The sequence below is a fragment of the Ailuropoda melanoleuca genome, chromosome 17 (assembly GCF_002007445.2).
Source record: "Ailuropoda melanoleuca isolate Jingjing chromosome 17, ASM200744v2, whole genome shotgun sequence".
NCBI classification, from domain to species: Eukaryota; Metazoa; Chordata; class Mammalia; order Carnivora; family Ursidae; genus Ailuropoda; species Ailuropoda melanoleuca.
The window spans coordinates 23,081,563-23,101,459 of record NC_048234.1 but is presented as its reverse complement, the minus strand read 5'-3'; the positions used below and the strand labels follow the sequence as shown (position 1 = coordinate 23,101,459).

The 19,897-nt window shown below is 44.5% G+C and overlaps 1 protein-coding gene across 2 annotated transcripts in view; it reads left to right on the top strand.

Annotated features, from left to right (window-relative positions):
- The window catches only part of DMRT1 (doublesex and mab-3 related transcription factor 1), a 105,296-nt gene that overhangs the window by 41,438 nt on the left and 43,961 nt on the right, over positions 1 to 19,897 (top strand). For both annotated transcript variants that reach the window (XM_011225811.3, XM_034647253.1), the window contains exon 3: positions 4,459 to 4,742. In XM_011225811.3, coding sequence (XP_011224113.2) covers positions 4,459 to 4,742 — 284 coding nt within the window. The remainder of the gene's footprint in view (positions 1 to 4,458; positions 4,743 to 19,897) is intronic.

Below are 19,897 nucleotides of genomic sequence, written 5' to 3'. Positions count from 1 at the left end.
TCATAAAGCTGTTTTAAACATTGACCAAGTGTTTTGATGTGAACTTGAAAATGAAATTTATGATTTATAAGATACTGTGTCTGGTAGTTCCGCATGTCTGACCTTTTTAAAATGTCACTTTTTCTTTTTTTCCTTAAGAGAGGGGGAGAGAGTGGTGCGTGAGGGGCAGAGGGGGAGGGAGAAAGAGAATCTTAAGCAGACTCCATGCCCACTGCAGAGCCCGACGTGGGGCTCAATCTCACGACCCTGAAACCTGAGCTGAAATCAAGAGTTGGACACTTAAGCGACTGAGCCACCCAGGCACCCCTAAAATGCCATTTTTTGAGTGCTTAAACATTTTAGGATGGGGAAATATTTAGGCATCTGTTCTTAAAGAGCTCGAATGATTTTTATTATTTAAATATTGGTATAAAATGAAACTTTTCCAGCATGTATCTTAATTTATTCTATAATTTGAAAGAAGAAATAAAATATGGGTAAGTAGGAAAGTGATGGCATCATTAGCTAATTATAGTCTGCTGTAGCAAAACAAATCCTTGCTCTGACCTGACATAGCATTTCGTTTGAGGTTCACTGTGCAGTTTGTTCAAGCCATCCTCTTGTTACCTTGAGAATTATGACCAACATCATTTTGTTGCTGGATAAAGCTGAGACCCAATAAAAGGTACTAAGTTTGTGATGCAGAAATTCATGAACCTATGTCCTAATCTTAGAATGCTGGTGTTCTTAGGGTTCTGTTTAACTCTTTACCTGCTAATATATTTTGTTTTCTTTATTGAGAACCTTGCTTTTGAAGGGCAGGTCGTAAAGGGTATCCAATTTTTCCCACGGCAGGGACACGGGTAAACATCTAAAATACCTTCCTAAATGTCTGTGAGATTGTATATGAATGTCCCACCAAAGGTTGTGACTGAGTGGTTAAGAATATGTCATTCATGACATATCAAATAAGGGGCTTAGTATCCAAAATCTATAAAGAACTTACCAACTCAACACCCAAAAAAACAAAAAATCCAGTCAGGAAATGGGCAGAAGACATGAACAGACATTTCTCCAAAGAAGACATACAAATGGCCAGCAGACACGTGAAGAAATGCTCAACATCTCTCAGCATCAGGGAAATACAAATCAAAACCACAATGAGATACCACCTCTCACCAGTCAGAGTGGCTAAAATGAACAACTCAGGAAACAACAGATGCTGGCAAGGATGCAGAGAAAGGGGAACCCTCTTACAGTGTTGGTGGGAATGCAAACTGGTGCAGCCACTCTGGAACACAGTATGGAGGGTCCTCAGAAGGTTAAAAATAAAACTACCCAGCCACTGCACTACTAGATATTTACTCAAAGGATACAAACGTAGTGATTCGAAGGGGCACCTGCACCTCAATTTTTATAGCAGCAATGTTCACAATAGCCAAACTGGAAAGGGCCAGGATGTCCATCGACAGATGATATGTCATCAAATAGAATGAAATCTTGTCATTTGCAATGATGTGGATGGAACTGGGGGTATCATGCAAAGCCAAGTAAGTCATCAGAGGAAGACATACTCTATGATTTCACTCATGTGGAATTCAAGAAACAAAACAGATGAATATAGGGGATGGGAAGGAAAAATAAAATAAGATAACAGAGAGGAAGGCAAATCCTAAGAGACTCTTAACTATAGGAAACAAACTGAGGATTGCTGGAGGGGAGGTGGGGGGATAGGGTAGCTTGGGTGATGGGCATTAAGGAGGGCACCTGATGTAATGAGCACTGGGTGTTATACACAACTGATAAATCACTAAATTCTACCCCTGAAACTAATAATACACTGTATGTTAACTAACCTTAATTTAAATAAGAAATTTTAAAACGCATGTGTCATTCATTCCTTCTCTGATTTAAATATCCATACAATTTTTCATTTTTGCAAAATTTATATTGCTAATGTAATCAGGAAAACAATGAAGATATGACATTAAACACAAAAGAATTAGCTACTGAAAACAACCTGTTATGCCATGAGATTGGCGTTTAAAATAAAAAGTAGGGGAGTTCAGGAGGAGAGAATGGGCATGTGCCTTCTCTGGATGCGGTGTAGGATAACAGAACTGGAATTTCTCATCTCATCAGCTGGGAAGAGGAGAGAGGAAAGGGAAGAAATATAATAAAACAGTGGCTTGACAGAACATTGGCAAGAGCTTAAGGCGGGTGGATTTTGTGTACTTTCAGAGAAAAGAGACTTTACCACTGACTTTAAAATGAGGTTGTAAAAATACCTTCCAGAGCTTGCACCTTTTTTATGTTTTCTTTTTCTGTTTCACATTAAGCCAGTGGACACTCTGAGCACCTGCTCTGGGCCATGTGTTGCCTGCTTGAGGAATTTCTGTCCACCGGTTTCCGCTTACGTGTGCTCAACCCTTCTCTGTGGTTTAAAAATGAGATAACATCTTATTACTCCTTGGAGCTTCTATGTCTTCCTCACATTTATTTTGATGCCTGGCTACTTGGAAAACCATTACGCATGGATCCCTTCTGTAAATATTGACTACCGCGTGTCCCGCACTGTGCTAGGTACAGGGATTCATAAGTGAGCCTGGAGGCGTGCTGCCTGCTTGCTAGGCCAACATTCTGGCACAGAGAAGGCTCTTGGCTGTGCTCATCTGGTCTATTCCTCATTGCTTACTTGTTCCTCCATCTCTTGCAAGCCTCCGCTCCTTGTAATGTGCAAAAACCACAACGCCCTGAAGACCTAGTCTTTGGTAGGTCTTTTCCAGAACTGATTTGTTTGATCTCTTATCAGCAGTTGACAAGGCGTACTGGCCCCTCCAGGATCCACATCAACTTTGGCCTGTGTGACATTTTGTTCTCTCCTCTGTTCTCCTGGTTCCACCCCTGGCTGCCTTCTCTTCTCCCAGAACACACTCTGTAACAACTCCCTCCTCCTCTCCCCAGAGGCAGCCAGCACCTCCTGGTCTCCTGGATCTCCACTGTCAGCCTCTCCTCTGCCAGGCAGAGCACACCACCTCCCTCTCCCCTACCACACCAGGCTTCTCCCTCTCCCCAGACAGCCCCTCCAGTTCTGCTGAGTTGTCTCCCCACCCCTGGCACAGGCCCCTTCCTTCTGTTTGAAGACTTGAGGTCTCTTCCCTTTGCTTGTTCTAAGATTGCCATTAGGTAAACCACTCCGGAACATACATCTGACCATCTGCTCCTGGCTCAGAAATCCTCTGAGGTCCTGCCACATCCTGGAGGGCCCAGAGGGCTGGGCGGGGGCTTCCCCACCCCTTGCTCCAGCTCCATCTCACCTTCCCTTTCCCACCACCCAGTTCTTCAACCCCACTACCTTGTCCAGCACTCCCAAACCCTCCCACTTTCCCGGTCCCATTCCTTTGTCCTTGCTGTCCTTCTCTCAGCACTCTTGTTCTTATTTCCACCTCTTTCTCCTCCTCCATTATAGTGCAGCTGGAATGCAGTTTTTTCCCATGAAGATCTCTGTAGTCCTTTCTAGGCTGCAAGTCATCTTTCGAGCCTTTGGATTTCCATAACTGTTTGTGGGTCCTCCTGTGTGATAATCCTTGCTGCTATTTGTAAGCCCATCACATGCTTCACTCTAGACTGTAGACTCCCTAGGGAGGGGCATTCTGACACCTTGCAGCCATGTCAGGCACGTGGACCCACTCTTTGAACATTGTTTAATGGATGTCCATTGGAGAAGTGACTTAGAAGTCTGCTTGTTTACTGGAACCGACACAGTTTAAAATCTAGACCCAGGGTTGAGAAACTACAGCCTTTAGGCTGCTTAGCCCCACACTGACTGAGCTTCTGAATAAAGTTTTATTGCTACACAACCACTCAGCAACCTGGACGTCCTGCAGTTGAATGGCTCACAAAGCCTGAAATAGTTACTAACTGACCTTTTACAGAAGAAGTTTGTCTACCCCTGGTGTATACCATTGTCCAGACTCCTGAAGGATACAGTATCAGCTGTGGAAGAAGTGAAGGAAACAATGTTTGCTTCAACTCTTAGCCTTTGACATATCTTCAGGATTACCACAGTTAGGGCACTGGGATTTTTCTATTTAAAGTGAAATACAATTACTTTTGTTGTAAAAATGATATAGATAGCCAAGTTAGCTAGATTTGATCTCTAATTTCTTAACATTAGGATAGGATTATCTGGGTGGAAGTTAGACCTGGTCAAACTTCATGTTACTAAAATGTTTTTGAATTCTCAGTTAAAAAAAAAAAAAAAAAAAGCTAACCAGCAAGGGTTGGCCAGCTGTGTTACTAGTTCAGCCAGCCTTGGAGACCTGTCCTTTTTTTCAGCCCTAGGAGGAAGCAGCATGTTCCAGAACCTTGCTCTGCCCCATTTGCAGATGAGGAAGGCCATAGGTCCCCAGGGTTTTGAGCGTAAGTTTTGTAGACACCCGCATTAATACATGTGGTCTTTTTTTCTTTTCTTTCTAGAGGGACGCATGGTCATCCAGGATATTCCTGCTGTCACCAGCAGAGGGCACGTGGAGAACACACCTGACCTGGTGTCTGACTCCACCTACTACAGCAGCTTTTACCAGCCGTCTCTCTTCCCTTACTACAACAATCTGTACAACTACCCGCAGTACTCCATGGCCTTGGCTGCTGATTCCTCTTCTGGGGACGTGGGAAGCCCCCTCGGGGGGTCCCCGGTGAAGAACAGCCTTCGGAGCCTCCCAGCACCTTATGTGCCTGGGCAGACAGGAAACCAGTGGCAGGTAAGACGTTACCCAGAGTGACTGGATATGTCGAGAGCACACATATACACATACATGACCAGCTCAGCACACGTGTGTGAACGTTATGCCAAAGGCTTAAAAAGGTGTTCACTCTCCCATGTTGTCATGTGACCCAGAGGTTGGCTACAGGGATTGTAAAGGAGGATGCATGTATTCTTTTGTGTTTTGAAATTTTACTTTTCTCATTTTTCACTATCGTTTTGCATAAAGACCCAGTTGGCCGGAGTCAGACTCAAAAGGGGCTCACCTCCTCCAGGCTCATCCCCACTTTCTTTGAGCAGCTTAGAACATGCTGGGTGCAGCCTTCTGGCTGGCAGTAATGTTTGTGATGAATTTGCACCCTGGGAGGGTGAAATGTTATCATCTGTATGTTTGTGTGGAAGCAAGGTAAGAAAAGGAATGAGGTCACTGTCATTCTGGGCCAAATTGGGGTTTTTTTTTAAGCTGGAAATGAAGGTTGTTGTTCTTACTCTTAGTGTACAACCAGGAACTTTTAAATTAACATCTGGGGTAAAACAAAGCATCTTGGATTGTCAGGGAAGGAGTGTTGTTCTAGAGTTGTTATCCTCCCTCAGCTTTAACCATTTCGATCCTGGAGTATGTGAGTGGCAGATGGAGGTGTAGAAAGTGTTCCAGGCTGGGTCCCCACGCTGTGGGAGTGCGTACACACCAGTGCTGACACCACCGCCAAGCCCCCTCCGACCGTCAGATGTAACGATTCTGAGAGAATTGTTAGTATTTTGGGTACATTTACCATGCTCAGGTTTTGTCAGCTGGGCTTTGATTCCATCCCAATGGGACAGACATATTTGGGAGTTTAGGGCAAATCTTTGACCTTCTTATGCCCACCTTTAAAAAAAAAATGTGAGTTGAAGTTATCCTTCAAGCAATTCTATTCCATTTTGAATTTTTTTTTTTAAAGATTTTATTTATTTATTCAACAGAGATAGAGACAGCCAGTGAGAGAGGGAACACAAGCAGGGGGAGTGGGAGAGGAAGAAGCAGGCTCATAGCGGAGGAGCCTGATGTGGGCCTCGATCCCACAACGCGGGGATCACGCCCTGAGCTGAAGGCAGATGCTTAACCGCTGTGCCACCCAGGCGCCCTCCATTTTGAATTTTTTAGATGTGGGGAAGTTCTTAATATTCATGCTACCCCACTTTTTGGATTCTCTCACTGCCCTTCGGGATCAGACTTCTTCAGCCCATTAGGAAGAGGGCTGAGCTTTAATCCACTGTCCACTTTAATTCCACTGGGCTACACATTTTCATAAGTTTTCCACACATTTTATTTTTAGAACCATACTTTAAAAAAAAGATTTTAAGCATATGGGTATTAGAAGTCAGAATAATATGAGTGTAGAGGAAATGCAAGGATTTATGGATCTTCAACCTGGACCCCTACAAGCCTCTCAGAGTGCCAGCTGGGGGCAGGTTTTAGGTTGACTTCTATCAGGGACTCTCCCCCCTGAAAGGAGAAAGAAGTATCTTGTAATTCTGGAAAGAAAAAAAAAAAAAAACCACATCCTGTAGATTCCCAGGGACTACTGTTGAAGTGTCCTGGTTTTCTGGCTACTTCCAGGCTTTAGGGATAAAGAAGGAAGGTGAACCTGTTGGCTTATGAGAAAAAGGGTCAGAAAAAACATTTTAAGTGTTTGCTGAGAGAAAGCCAGTGAGCTCATTATCAGCTGTACAGCAAAGTCAAGCATCTCCTTCTACTGTCAGACTCTTTGAGCAGACGTATGATGGCAGCTGGCATATGATGCTTGACACACTAATGTTTCTTCTTACTGTACCTGGAAAACCTGAGAAGGGCATGGCAGATGTCTTGGATTTCCTTGGAGGTCTCTCACCAAGTCCTTCTCAGGGACTCTCTCAGCCATCCTCCTTGCCTGGTCTTGGAGAGATGTCTCAGGTGCTGTGTGCAAGGAGAGAGTCCCCTGAGGGTCAGTTCCTGCACCCTGGCTAGCAAAGATGGGAGGAAGAATCTTGCCCAAACTTTCTTAGTCCTGTGGGGACAGGCGGCTTTGATGGTGTTCGTGCTTTCTCTAGCACCACCACTTATGGAGAGAGGTGTCCCTGGTTAGCTGCCCAGGAGAGATGCCAAGACATCATTTAACATGTGAGTTTGTTTTCCCAGGAGGCTGGGCTTAAGACTTTTTCTTTCTTAGCTGGTCGCTGTTGGCAATCCATTCTTATATAACAAGTTATTTTGCAGAAATAGATTTTCTCTGCTACTGTAGTTGATGCCCATTCCTGTTAGTAAGTAATAGCACCAGCTAGCATTTGATGAGAGTGAGTCTTCCTTGTAGCCCCAGGAACTAGATAGTGTTGTGTCCTCTTTATAGACGAGGACATTGAGACTCAGAGGGCTGACTTAGCCAAGGTCACACAGCCACCAGAAAGGAGAGCTGGAGTTCTGGCTCCACAGTGTTTCTTAGCACTGGTTATCACTGGGTCTGCTATAAACTCTGGGCCACGGGAACCACCATCAATTAATATGAGCACTAAGGCCACCCTCTTTCGTTCTTTAGGGCTTAAAATTTCTGCCTAAGTGCTTTACTTTTCATTGGGGATCTTCTTGGAACCTTCTTCTGATTTTCTTTCTTCGTTTGTGGAGGTTGGAATTAGGCAGAAACTTCTAGAACGGTGCTGATGTGTGGTTACTTCAGATGGCTGAGAATGGGGCCTCTGAAGCTTTCCTGAAAATGCCGTGTCGGCCATTTGTGTTTAAAATATGCTGAATTCCCTGCTATCTGAAAGTTGCTTTTGGCATCTGCATACAACTTTCCTGTGAATGTGATTGTCAGTAAAGCATATTTAGGCACACCTGCAATGTGTCTGTAACCTAGAAATTGATCCTAACAGTTGAGACGAAGGGACTTGACCATATGGCTTTTCTTTTTTTTTTTTTTTAAGATTTTATTTATTTATTTGACAGAGATAGAGACAGCCAGCGAGAGAGGGAACACAGGAAGGGGGAGTGGGAGAGGAAGAAGCAGGCTCCCCGCAGAGGAGCCCAACGTGGGGCTCGATCCCAGAATGCCGGGATCACGCCCTGAGCCAAAGGCAGATGTTTAATGACTACGCTACCCAGGTGCCCCGACCATATGGCTTTTCTATCCTAGGTCTGCCGCTGTATGAGTCTGGATTAGCCTTATAACGGATACAAACAAGAGCTTGACTTATAGCCTCCTTGTTATGCCCACAAAAAGTAGTTCTCTTGGAAATAAGCTCCTTAACATTAAAAATGAAAGAGCCTACATAGGTACAAGCCGTCAGCTTGCAAAATGGCAGGGGACCATCAGTCCAGTGATGATCAGGGCTGCAGTGGGTCCTATTCAATTCCAGTTCACCCCATCGTGCTGCAGAGGAAACTGAGGTCTGGAGCTGAAGGGATTCCCTCAGCACCCACAGCCAGTTGATGGCAGAGGCCAGACTAAAAACGAGGTTTGTTGGATTAGAGAAGTGTGGAGTCTGGTGCTGGAAGATCCATATTCATTTCTAATTTGTGATTCAACTGTTCTTGAAGCTTTGAGCAAAATACAAAATAGCCTTGGCATCTCTGTGTTTTGGTCTGTTCGTGGGCAGAGTCCCATGTCCACAGAATTGTTGCCTGGATACTCAGCAGCAGAGCCCCTGTAGGGAAGTGATTCCCGCATGTGAGGCTTGTAGTACGCCAGGGGCTGTGCTGGTGTTAACCGCAGTGATGTTTTTTCATTAAGCATTATGTTCTTTTTACAGTCTCTCTAATTTTCAGCCTTCTGTTCATATTATTTAGTTAGTTATCTCAGATCCCCTCTGTAACAAGATGCAGTATATGTAAGGCACATTTAAGTTATTATTAAAAGACTGCCATGTGAGTAGGGGCCAAGTATGAATGTAGGTGGAATAATTTTTATCAGGCTTAGGAAAGAAAGAATGTGCTCCACTTAAATAAAAAACTGAAAGCATAGACAAAGATTATAATGATGCAACATAGGTTTAAGATGTGTATGTTATAGAGTATTAGTAATTAAATAGTGAACACCTACAAATAATACTTACAACTAGTTAGTGTTATCGCTATGAATAAGGAATTGGATGACTCACTTCTTAAACCAAGTTATTAGGGCAGGAGTGTAGGGAACAGCCATCCGGGCTCTGGCCGCACCGTGTGGGGAAGGTGCCCTGGCTCTGTTCTTTGGCCTGTGACTTGCGCCCTCCTGGTTGAAGCTTCCCTGGGGGGAGGGCAGCATGGGGGCGCTCCCTTGCTTGTGATCATGTGTTTCATCTCCTTGGTGGAAGGTGTTCCACATCTGCGTCCGGAGAGCCCTGTGCTAGCCTCTTCTGACTGCATCTTCTCTTGGTCAGACCCTGGCTCCACCTGAATGGCCCGAATCTTCAGCAGCATCTCTTCCATCTAGTGTCTTGACTCTTCTGCTAGGCGCTAACTTCCTTCCTCACTGCTTGCCAGAGCGAGCCACCATTCTGTTCATTAGCCCCCTCCCCTTGCTGCTCGGTGTATCAGTGTGTGTGACTCCTAGAAAAAACCAACAGAAGCGCAAATCGTCATAATTTTTTTAAAGCTAGTCTTCTAAGAGATCAGTAGGGAGGGCATTGAATTATTTGCAGAAAGAAACCATTGACTTTTTATTGTTAAGGCGAGGCTTCCGGTAAGTGTCCCTGTAAAATCAAGCAAGCCACAAATAAGTATTGAGCCCCTACTAAGTGCAAAACCTAACAGAAATAGAACAGTGTACTAGGTCAGCATCTCAGGACACTTTCGTGTTAATGCCCTGTATGCTGAGAGCTGCTGTAATCGCTTTGGGTCTGCCTCCAGCCTCTGGAGATTTGTGGCCCAATCACAGATTCCTGTCCTGTTGTGAAACAGGAATAACATTTGTGACACTGGAACAGACTCACGATGAATGGCTGGTTCCACTGACCAGCAGCTCAATTTCACTTCTGCATTTAATTGCCTGCAAAAGCTGTTTATTGCCTTGTGCACTCCTCCACGGCAACATTATCTCTTAAATAAACATGTTGTACCAGGTTGACAAGGGAGAGGTGCATATCAAGTAGCAGAAATAAATACGGAGGACTCAGAGTTATACCTGGGGTCTCCTTTCAGTCCCACTGGCAGGGGACCTCTGGATTGCTTTTCAGAAGCTGGGGCCACCAGATGTGTAGACTCCCAGGTAGACTCGCATTCGGACCACAGTTCGGGTGTGGTCAAAGTGGCAACACAGGTGATTTCGTTCCTTCCGGTGGATATTTTGGGCTCAGTCTGAAGTGTCTTAGGATAAGGGTGTCCATTTCTGATGATGCACATCACTTGGATGTGTTCATTTATTAAATCAGCATGCACGGAGATCCTGCTGCGTGTTAAGGATCTGCCACTGAGCCAAACAGACAAAAACTCGAAAAGCAGATCTTGGGAGGAAGGCTGCTATTCTCACCTGGACAAAGAGATGGGAAGTGGGGGGTCATCTAAGTAGTCCTGGGTTTGAAACTGAGCTACAGGCAGGAAGGAAAGAAAATTTTGGCATTTGGGGCTTGGAGCACAGAGAAGGTGCCCCCTTGTGAGCATTCCTGGGGTGGCCCTCTTAGCACCTTCCATGAGCGGAGGCGGGGGTGGGGGGCTAGGGGGCCAGGCAGGGCCTTACAGAAGCCCCTGTCCTTTGATATTCTGAGTCTTTTTTTTTTTTTTTTTTTTTTTTTTTTAAAGATTTTATTTATTTTTTCGACAGAGATAGAGACAGCCAGCGAGAGAGGGAACACAAGCAGGGGGAGTGGGAGAGGAAGAAGCAGGCTCACAGCAGAGGAGCCCGATGTGGGGCTCGATCCCGTAACGCCGGGATCACGCCCTGAGCCGAAGGCAGACGCTTAACCGCTGTGCCACCCAGGCGCCCCGATATTCTGAGTCTTACAACAAGCAGCCTGATGGAGCTGTTTTCACATTGCCCCCCTTTTTCATTAGCATTGCTCAGCCTCAGAATAACCTGTTAGCTAAAAAGATTGAGAGGAAGTGACTTCTTGAGCACGTACTGTGTGGGGGCAGCAGCGGTGGGGACTGCTCCGTATTCAATTGGGGGCAGAAAGAAATACATTATCAGTCTGTTGCGAGATTGTTACACAACCTGATCTCTGACACAATAGCATCAGGTTAGTAAATAATACAGCCTTTTTGGGATTCTGTAATCTGCTTTAAAACCAGATAATTAGATCACAGTTCTTGAAAGCTTTCAGATTTGATTTGGTTGGGCTGGTGGCCAAAATCTTATCTGTTTATGTTTGCCCTTTTAGCTTACATTTTTTCCTAAGCAGATGTGAATGTGATACAAAATTAGTTGCTTTTCAGAGTGTTTAAGTACATGGCTGGGTGAAGCTCAAATTTCTTGGGAGCCCATTTTGTATGGCTTGCTAAGTGTCCCTCATTAATTGAATAAAGACCAAAATCAAGGGAATGCATAGGAGAGGCTGGTTAGCCTTATTTTTAAAAAACTGTATTAGGAATATGACAGTAGAAAGGTTAAAAGAACAGGGTTACGAAAAATCTCCAGGGTGCCTGGTTGGCCGGCTCAGTTGGTAGAATATGTGACTCTTGATCTCGAGGTTGTAAGTTTGAGCCCCATGTTGGGTGTAGAGATTACTTAAAAGTAAAATCTTAAAAAAAAAAAAAACAAAAAAACAACTATCAAAAAATCTCCACCATATTACAGACAAAGCATGTATAAGAAATTCATTCACATGTTCGTCATGACCATTCATTCACTGAGTCCCAGCTCTGCCCCCCTCACTGTGCTAGCCTCGCAGGGAAGTGCATGACAGAATCAAAGGACACATGGAATTCTCTGATTACTGCTGTGATGGAGTCTGGAGCTATCCTGGGGAGGGCTGTGATGCCCTGTGGAGACGTGGTCCCTGCTCAGCGGTGTGCAGGAGGCAGGGCGAGGCCAGGATCTCAACACCGCTGTTGAGAATTGCCATTGGATGGTGAAAAATCAAAGCAGATTGACTTGAATGAGTTTTATTACCTTTTTTTTTTTTTTTTAAGATTTAACTTAGTTATTTTAGAGTGAGAGAGCATGGGGGGTGGGTGCAGGGAGAGAGGAACTCAAGCAGACTTCCTGCTGAGCGTGGATCCCAATATGGGTTTCGATCGCATGACCCATGAGATCATGACCTGTACCAAAATCAAGAGTCAGATGCTTAACCGACTGAGCCACTCAGGTGCCCGGTGAGTTTTATTAATTTTTAACTGTTCTCTACAGAGAATAGACCCCTTAACTGCCCGCCCCCAGGACAGATTGCTCCCAGCGTCCTGGGGGCATCACCCTGGCCATGCACAGCCCCTGGGAAGGGGGTTCATAAGATGGAGAAACCGGGGGGAAAAGGGATTACATCCTCATTTTTTCACATCTTTTCATCTCATTCCTTCTCATGAACATTCTTTCTGGCAGTTAGTCATTCTTACGCCAATCCTGGGAGAATTAAGGAAGGACAGGATAATCCCCTGTCTTGAGTAATGGTATGAGCTCCAAAAACAAGAAGGCACATTCTTCTCTCTCTCTCTCTCTCTCTCTCTCTCTCTCACTGTGTATATAACAGTGGCAGAGTAGGGCCTGGAGTTGGGTTTTCAACTTTTTAAGATTTGAAAAGTAGAAAAAATTCAGAGAAGGGAGGTTTCTTTCAAATACCGAGCAAAAGGTTTATATACTTAAAATACTTAAGTGTGTAATGTGAAGGTTTGTCTGTCTCCTTCTTTGATAGCAGACCCCTGGCATACCTGGGAAAGGGCACCCCAAAAAAGGGGTCCTGGAGTGTGACCACCACTGTCCCGGTGGTGCGCCCACAGAGAGAGGCCCCGTGGGGGGAAGGGACGGGGAACGTGCAGCAGGACAGGTGTTGAACAGCCTTATGGTCTGAGCACTTCATATCTGCCATTCCGCTCACCCCCTACAGGCAGCCCTCAGGGATTGTTACTGCCTCTGTGGGTAAGAAAACAGACACTCAGGGAGATGAAGTAACTTGCCAGGATCACACAGCTGCTGAGAGGGGGATTGTGTTTGAGCGGGGGTTTACCTGACTGCGTAGGGCACATCTGTTCCCATTATATCTCCACCTTCCTGGTAGGGCAGCACGCATTCTTGGTTTTCCTTGCAAGAAGCCTTGACAGGTGTTACATGATGTTTTCTTATATCTTATGATAGGTTTTTTCAGATCTCAGTGGATGTAACGTATCTTATATGATGTTTTCTGAGACTTAATATATTAGAGAAAGTGGAGACTCCTATGTCTTTATAGGATTAACCAAATTTAAATCGCTGAGCTTATGGTCCTTAAGCATGGTTCTTTGGTTCCCCATCCTGTCCCCTTTCCTGCTACCCCCTCTTCTGAGCACTTTAGGGAAACAGATTTTTGGTTGTTCTTGTGTCATTTTGGTTACTTAGAGGTGGGCTGTCCAGCATAGTCTTGGAGGGGCCTTTCCATGCCGCTAACGCAGCGTGAGTTGGGCGTGCCCATCACCCCTCAGCAGCCAGCATTCGAATTTTTAATACCAGCTCGGGTGAAGTGTGTGAGTCTGTGCGTGTGCTCACGTGTACAAGCGGGCCCCAGACAGTCTCACCTTGCCCTCTGAGCAGTCTGTCATGTTCAGTACTCATAAGATACCCTTCACACTGCTGATTTATGCTAAAAGTATCCTAATGTTTCTGACAGCTCATGTGTGACATAAATATAATCCATATTTCTTAGAGCAGCTAATCCTAGTGGCTTATTTCCCGATACTGCTGATAGGGCTATATCTCTTGATGTCACAGCCGTTGAGATTCTGATGGTAACATATTGTTTGTGGGTCACTAGTTTTGTCTAAAACAGTAGATTGGAACAGAGTAGCAAAGGTTAATTAAGTTTGTCCATCAAGATGGGAACAGATATGGATGCCTCTAATGCTTCTGGTCCTAAAATCAAAGTTCCCAAATGCGTGATTACTGGCCTGTTGTCATCTCATTTTCAGACTCCCTCCCCCCCACCCCGCAAAAAAGTTTCTTACTTTATCTTGAAGCAGTGAAAACACAGACTGGTAAAAGCCAAAGGCAGTGAGGAGGTCTTTATAATCAGCAGACATCTTGATTTAAAATGGAAAAGGCGGTGAGGTTAGTAGAGAAGCTTGCAAGGCCGACTTGCTTTGTTTGGATCCTGCTTCTCTGCTTAATCCCTCTGTGAGTGGAAGCCAGTTACTTGATCCCTCTGAGCGGTTAGTTCTTATGTTAATGATTATTATGCTGCGGGGACTCCATGAGAACACAGGACAGGTCTGTAGTATCTCTCAGTAAATGTACTCAATTTTATTTGACTTTCCTCCTCTGAAAGTCCTGTAGTCAAGAACCAACATTTTCTCAAGAAAGTTACTTTAAGAATATCACCATCACAAGCCCCCACTGCCTTTCTGAAGAGGTGTTGTTATGCTTTCGGAGACTCGCCATGTTAGTGGAAATGGGGAGTCCTGTGCCTGGATAGTTAGCAGCCCGGTTATAAAAATGCAGACTTCTCACGCCCTTTTCCACCAGCCACTTCACTGCAGCTGTGTGTGTGGTTGGCTTTCAGGTAAATGGTGCTTGCATGTCTGTCTAGCTCTGTATGACTTCAGGTGCAAAGTCAGGGTTTGTGGTTCAGTTTTGTGAATCAAAACAGATGTAAGTATTGACCGAGGAGCTGGAATCCTGCATAGATGTATGGTTTCGGAAAACGAGGGAGGCACTGGGCTGGTTGCAGCCGAGGCTGTCGGCTGACAGACCACCCCTCTCTCTCTCTGCAAGCCCCCGAAGTGCATCTGAATCTTTCCAGAGTCCAGGAAAAGGAGCCATTTTATAAAATGTGCTTTTTCTTGTGTGTACTTTGAAAGCCTTTGCTTCCTTTTACCAGATTCATATATCAATGTCTTTCAGACATTTTAGACGGAGACCCAACAGTAAGAAATGTTTTATATTGTGATGGAGTTTGTTTACACATACATATAAATACAAAGTGAAACATTTCATGCAACAGTTCTTGCTCATACCATATACAATGAATTTTCAGATTTCTGTTCTATTTTATCCTATTTGGTTTCATTCCATCTATTTCTATACTGTTTTTTTTTTTTTGACTCTGATTGCAACCTGCTGAATTAGGTCACTCATGGTCACAGTGCTTCATTTGGAAAATACTGTCAGAACAGGAGTAAACCCTGTTTGCTCAGCATCACAGATGCAGATGGCGAAAACAACCTAATGAGCGGCACAAGTTAAGCAAAAATTAATTTGTGTTTTTTAAAATGTGGAAATATTCCTATTTTAATTGTTTTGTATAATAAGGAGAAGCATAACGGGCCACTGATAAACGCGCTTCTCGACCCCTGTGGGTGGGGTGTTTACCCCTTAAAGTGTGTGCCCAAGTGATGTGACTCTTAGGGGCCCTCTGGGATTTCTGGGAGTTGAGGGAGACTTGCTTTATGTTCTCATGGTCAGTGTTGGTTCTGTATTTCCAAACAACTTGCTAATTTTTCCATGGTATATCTTATGGCTGTTTTTCACGTGTTTAAAATCTACTCTGGTGTTAATCCAGACCTGACATTGAGCTCCTTTCCTTTCACTCTTTTTGAGAAGGCCCCCACTCACAAAAGTTTATTTTGCGTTTGCCTGTGTCACAGACTTTCTGAAGGTTTGGGAATTGTGGGGTTCACAGCTTCAAGCGTCTTAGATGTATCGTTTCTTTTTTTTTTTTTTTTAAAGATTTTATTTATTTACTTGAGAGAGAGAGCCAGAGAGAAGGAACACAAGCAGGGGTAATGGGAGAGGAAGAAGCAGGCTCCCAGCAGAGGCCTGATGTGGGGCTCGATCCCATAACGCCAGGATCACGCCCTGAGCCGAAGGCAGACGCTTAACGACTGAGCCACCCAGGTGCCCCAGATGTATCATTTCTTAATTGCTTGTCCTCTCTGCCATACCACAGGGCCATCCTCTCCCCCCCCCCGCCCCCGTCTTCTCTCCCACCTCCTCTCTGAGGAGTCTCCCTTCTATTTTTGGGCGCTTAGCTTTTAGCTTCTTCAGCTGATCCTTGAACCCAGCCCCTTCCCCCATGGTTCACTGAAGAGGTCCACCCACGCTTTGGGGGAATCTCTTGCAAGGGCCTGAGTTGGCACAAGGCCAGTCTCCACCTGCTGTCCCCTTGTCTTCCTCCCACTGGGAAGGGGCGTGGAGGGCATTCCGTAACATGAGCCCCAAAGAGAAAGCAAGTTGAGCACAGTGGAGGAAGTTAAGGAAGCTTAGGTGAGAGAAGGCTGACCCCCAAAGGACCCCGAGGCACAAGAAGGGAAGAGGGGAGGGATGGGCTGTGTCCCAAGAGTCAGCATTTGCCGTGTTAATGTTTCCATCATCTCTGAAATGTGCATATAGTAGCCGTCATTTTTAGCTCGTATATTAAGAATTCTTTCCAGCTGTGACATGTGGCATCCCAGAGGAAGAATGAGGTGTGTATTTCAGGAGGTGAATGGACACTTGCCCTTGGGTAAAGCACCTGCACAGGTAAGGTCTGTGGACTAAGAGGGCTCACAGTGTGTGATTGGGTGAACATGGGAACAGGCATCCCATCCGGATGGTTTGAAAAGAAGCTTCTATTAAACTAAAGAAATCCTTTAATGAGGGCGAAAGTCCAGCCCCCAGCCTTCATTCTTCATGTCACCAGGAGACCTGGAATTCCACAGCATGTGAAGAGCCCTGCCTTTTTTCAGAAGAACATTTCTGTTCATAAAATCAAATGTTCATCGCAAATGTGGCTTTTACAACTTAAATGGCTGTAAACCATACATCATTGCCAAGGGCATCTTTTCACTATTCTTTTAAATATCGGGGTTTGCACTTAGGAATTTTATCCTGTATGGTTCTCGAGAAGTCTTTTCCCTTTGCTGTCCAACCCTGTTTCTTGGCGGCTGAGCCGGGCTCCGCAGACAGCGAGAGTGTAGGCTGGTCTTCACGAACCTCCCCAGCTTGGATGCATTGTGCGGTTCAGGGCGAGGCCACGCTCCTCCCGGCCGAAGTGCTCCCAGACAACCAGTGAACGGTATTTAGGACTTTTTTTTTTTTTTTAAGGAAGTAGGGTCTAACATTTTTATGTTCTGTTGGGATTTTATTGTAACTATAAAAAAGAGTGACTAAGGTATATAAAAATGAAACCTGTGGTTCAGATTTATTGTGCTGTATGTCCTCAACAGTTTAATAAAATAAAACCCAAAACTCTTAGGTGTTCCTCTGGGGTTAATGCTAACACCATGCACGTTCCCTACCAGCCCAGTTCCTATCTGTAGGTCACGCTCTGGTTCAGAGACTTGAGGTGGGTAATAAGATTATAAAACATGTCTCTTGCTTGCCAGCTACCACATGCTAATAATAATGGGAGTCATAATTCACTGGAGTACTGGGTTTTTAGGTTTTTACTTGGTTCATTTGTTTAATTTAAGGGAACAAAAAGTAAAATCTTGAGAAGAAACAAGGCCGCCCTGCATAAAAGAAAAAAATAATCGCCTTTTAGCAGACCTGAACGCAGCCTCTAATTTGTGTACAACTTCTGTCCCTCGGTAGAACTTTGCCGTGTGAGCCGGAGGTGAGGGGCTGAGCACGAGTAGGGATTTAGGGTAGTTTCAAGCAAGTGTTCTCAAGCTTGGCACTCTTGAAATGCTGAGCTGGATAATTCTTGTTGTGGGGGCCATCCCGTGCATTGCAGGAACCCTGGCCTCTCCTCACTAGATGCCCTCCGCCCACCGTTCTCCTCCCCACCCCAGCTGTGACCAGCAGAAGTGTCTCCCAAAGTCGCCAGATGTCCCCCAGGGGACAGATTGCCCCCAGTTAAGTACTACTGGTTTAAAGTAAAGCAAGTTTCAAGTGTTTCCTTGTTTACGCACTTGTCTAATCCAAAAGCAGCCAGGACTGATAAAAAGAGTTTGAAGGGAACTAGAAGGGATCTAGCGTGTGGAATCACATTCTGCCATGCCTTTTTCTGGATGAGTCACATTGTGATTTTTAGCTTCACGTTTCAGAGCTTTACACATGCACTTGGAAATACTGTCAACCCTTGAACGGCACAGGTATGAACCGCATGAGTCCACTTACACGCGAATGTTTTTCTGGTCAATACAATACAGTCCTGTAAATGTGCTTGCTTTTCCTTCTGTTTTCTTAATAGCATTTTACCCCCCTAGTTTACTTCTTTCTAAGAATACTGTTTATATGTGTGAATTTACTGTGTTATCCATAAGACTTCAGTCAACAGGAGGTTATCTAGTAGTTAAATTTTGGGAGGGTCAGAAGTTATATGTGGATTTTCGACTGCATGGGGAGGTTGACACCCCTAACCTCCTGTGTTGTTCAAGAGTCAGCTGTACATAGAACCATCCTTGTGTCCAGGTGAACACATGAATGGTTATTTGTAGGTTATTCTTCAAGTTGAATGTGGCTGATGTGATAAATGGCTTCAGCAAATTCATATTTTAGTAACCCTCTAATGGAGTCTGACCCTTTGTATCTTTTTCTTTTCCTCGAAGTCTTTTTATAGCTCAGTGATCTTGGGATTCATTAAGGAAATTCAGTGTTTGAGTTCAACTCTTTCAATTCCTACTTCTAAATAATCCTTGTTATCTGATGCTTTCTAGAAACATAAGAGGAATTAAAGGAAAAAATTAATATTCATGGGTTAGAAACTGTTTAATTTTTGGTAAGCTTTAGTTAAAATAAGGAAAAAAGAGAACTCTATAATTTATTTGACTCTCTTTGCAAATACTATACAACTTGAGACGGACAGCAGTTGACCAGTCTATCAAACTCAACCTTTTGCATTTTGTAGTTAATACTGGGGATCTTAGGGTTTCATACTTCTTGGGGGTGTGGGAAATATATTGGTACATCTAGGGCACTGGTTCTCAATCTTGATGTCACATAAGTATTACCTGGGGAATGGATGAAGAAGATGTGGTTCATATATGCAATGGAATATTACTCAGCCATCAGAAAGGATGAATACCCACCATTTGCATTGACATGGATGGAACTGGAGGGGATTATGCTAAGTGAAATAAGTCAAGCAGAGAAAGACAATTGTCGTATGATTTCACTCACATGTGGAACATAAGGAATAACACGGAGGACTATAGGGGAAGGGAGGGAAAACTGAATGGGAAGAAAGCAGAGAGGGAGACACCATGAGAGACTCTGGACTCTGGTAAACAAACTGAGAGTTACAGAGGGGAGGGGGGTTGGACGGGTGGGGTAACCAGGTGATGGGTATTAAGGAGGGCACGTGTGGTGATGAGCACTGAGTGTTACACACAAATAATCGTTGAACACTAGAACAAAAACTAATGATGTACTAGATGCTGGCTAATTGAACATAATTAAAAAAAAAAAAAAAAGAATTACCTGGGAAGCTTTGAAATAGTCTAGGGCCAGGCCACCTCCCAGACCAGTGAAATCAGACATTCTAGTGGTGGAGCCCAGGCATCAGTGCTGGGTGATCTTCTCCCTTTCCTCCAGTGGGAGAGAAGGTTGTGAACCAGTGTACCTTTTTTATAAATAAAGTTTTATTGGAACATAGCCATGCCCGTTCATTTGCCGGTTGTTGAGAGACCCTGGGGTTGCAAAGCCTAAAATGTTTCCTGTTTGGCCACTTACCAAAAAAGTTGGCTGATCACTGCTCTAGACGCACGGTGAACATTTTTCAACATTTTGAAAAGAGGCTTTTTACAAATTCAGAGTAAAAGAAAAAAAAATCCAGCATTTTGCAGAGCCTGCAGGTCTCAAATCCTGTCAGTTGACTTGTACACGGGAATATTGAAAAGCATTTTTCTTGAAGAACTGACTTGCAGATGTTGTCAAACCAGAAGGAGGTGTGACCACCTCAGCACCCACGGTGGGTGGCGGGGAGGCTTCATTTGTGTTTTGGCACTGTGTGCCTTAGAGCTGACCCTTGGATTCTCGCTCTGAGGTCGTTACACAGACTGTGTAATGGACTTGAGGGAGTCTGCAGAGGCAGAAATGGCTGTTTGATCTGAAGAGAGTTTGAGTTTGGTCTTACCAGTGCAGCAATTCTAGAGGCGGGAGACCCCTGAAAAAATTCCTTTAG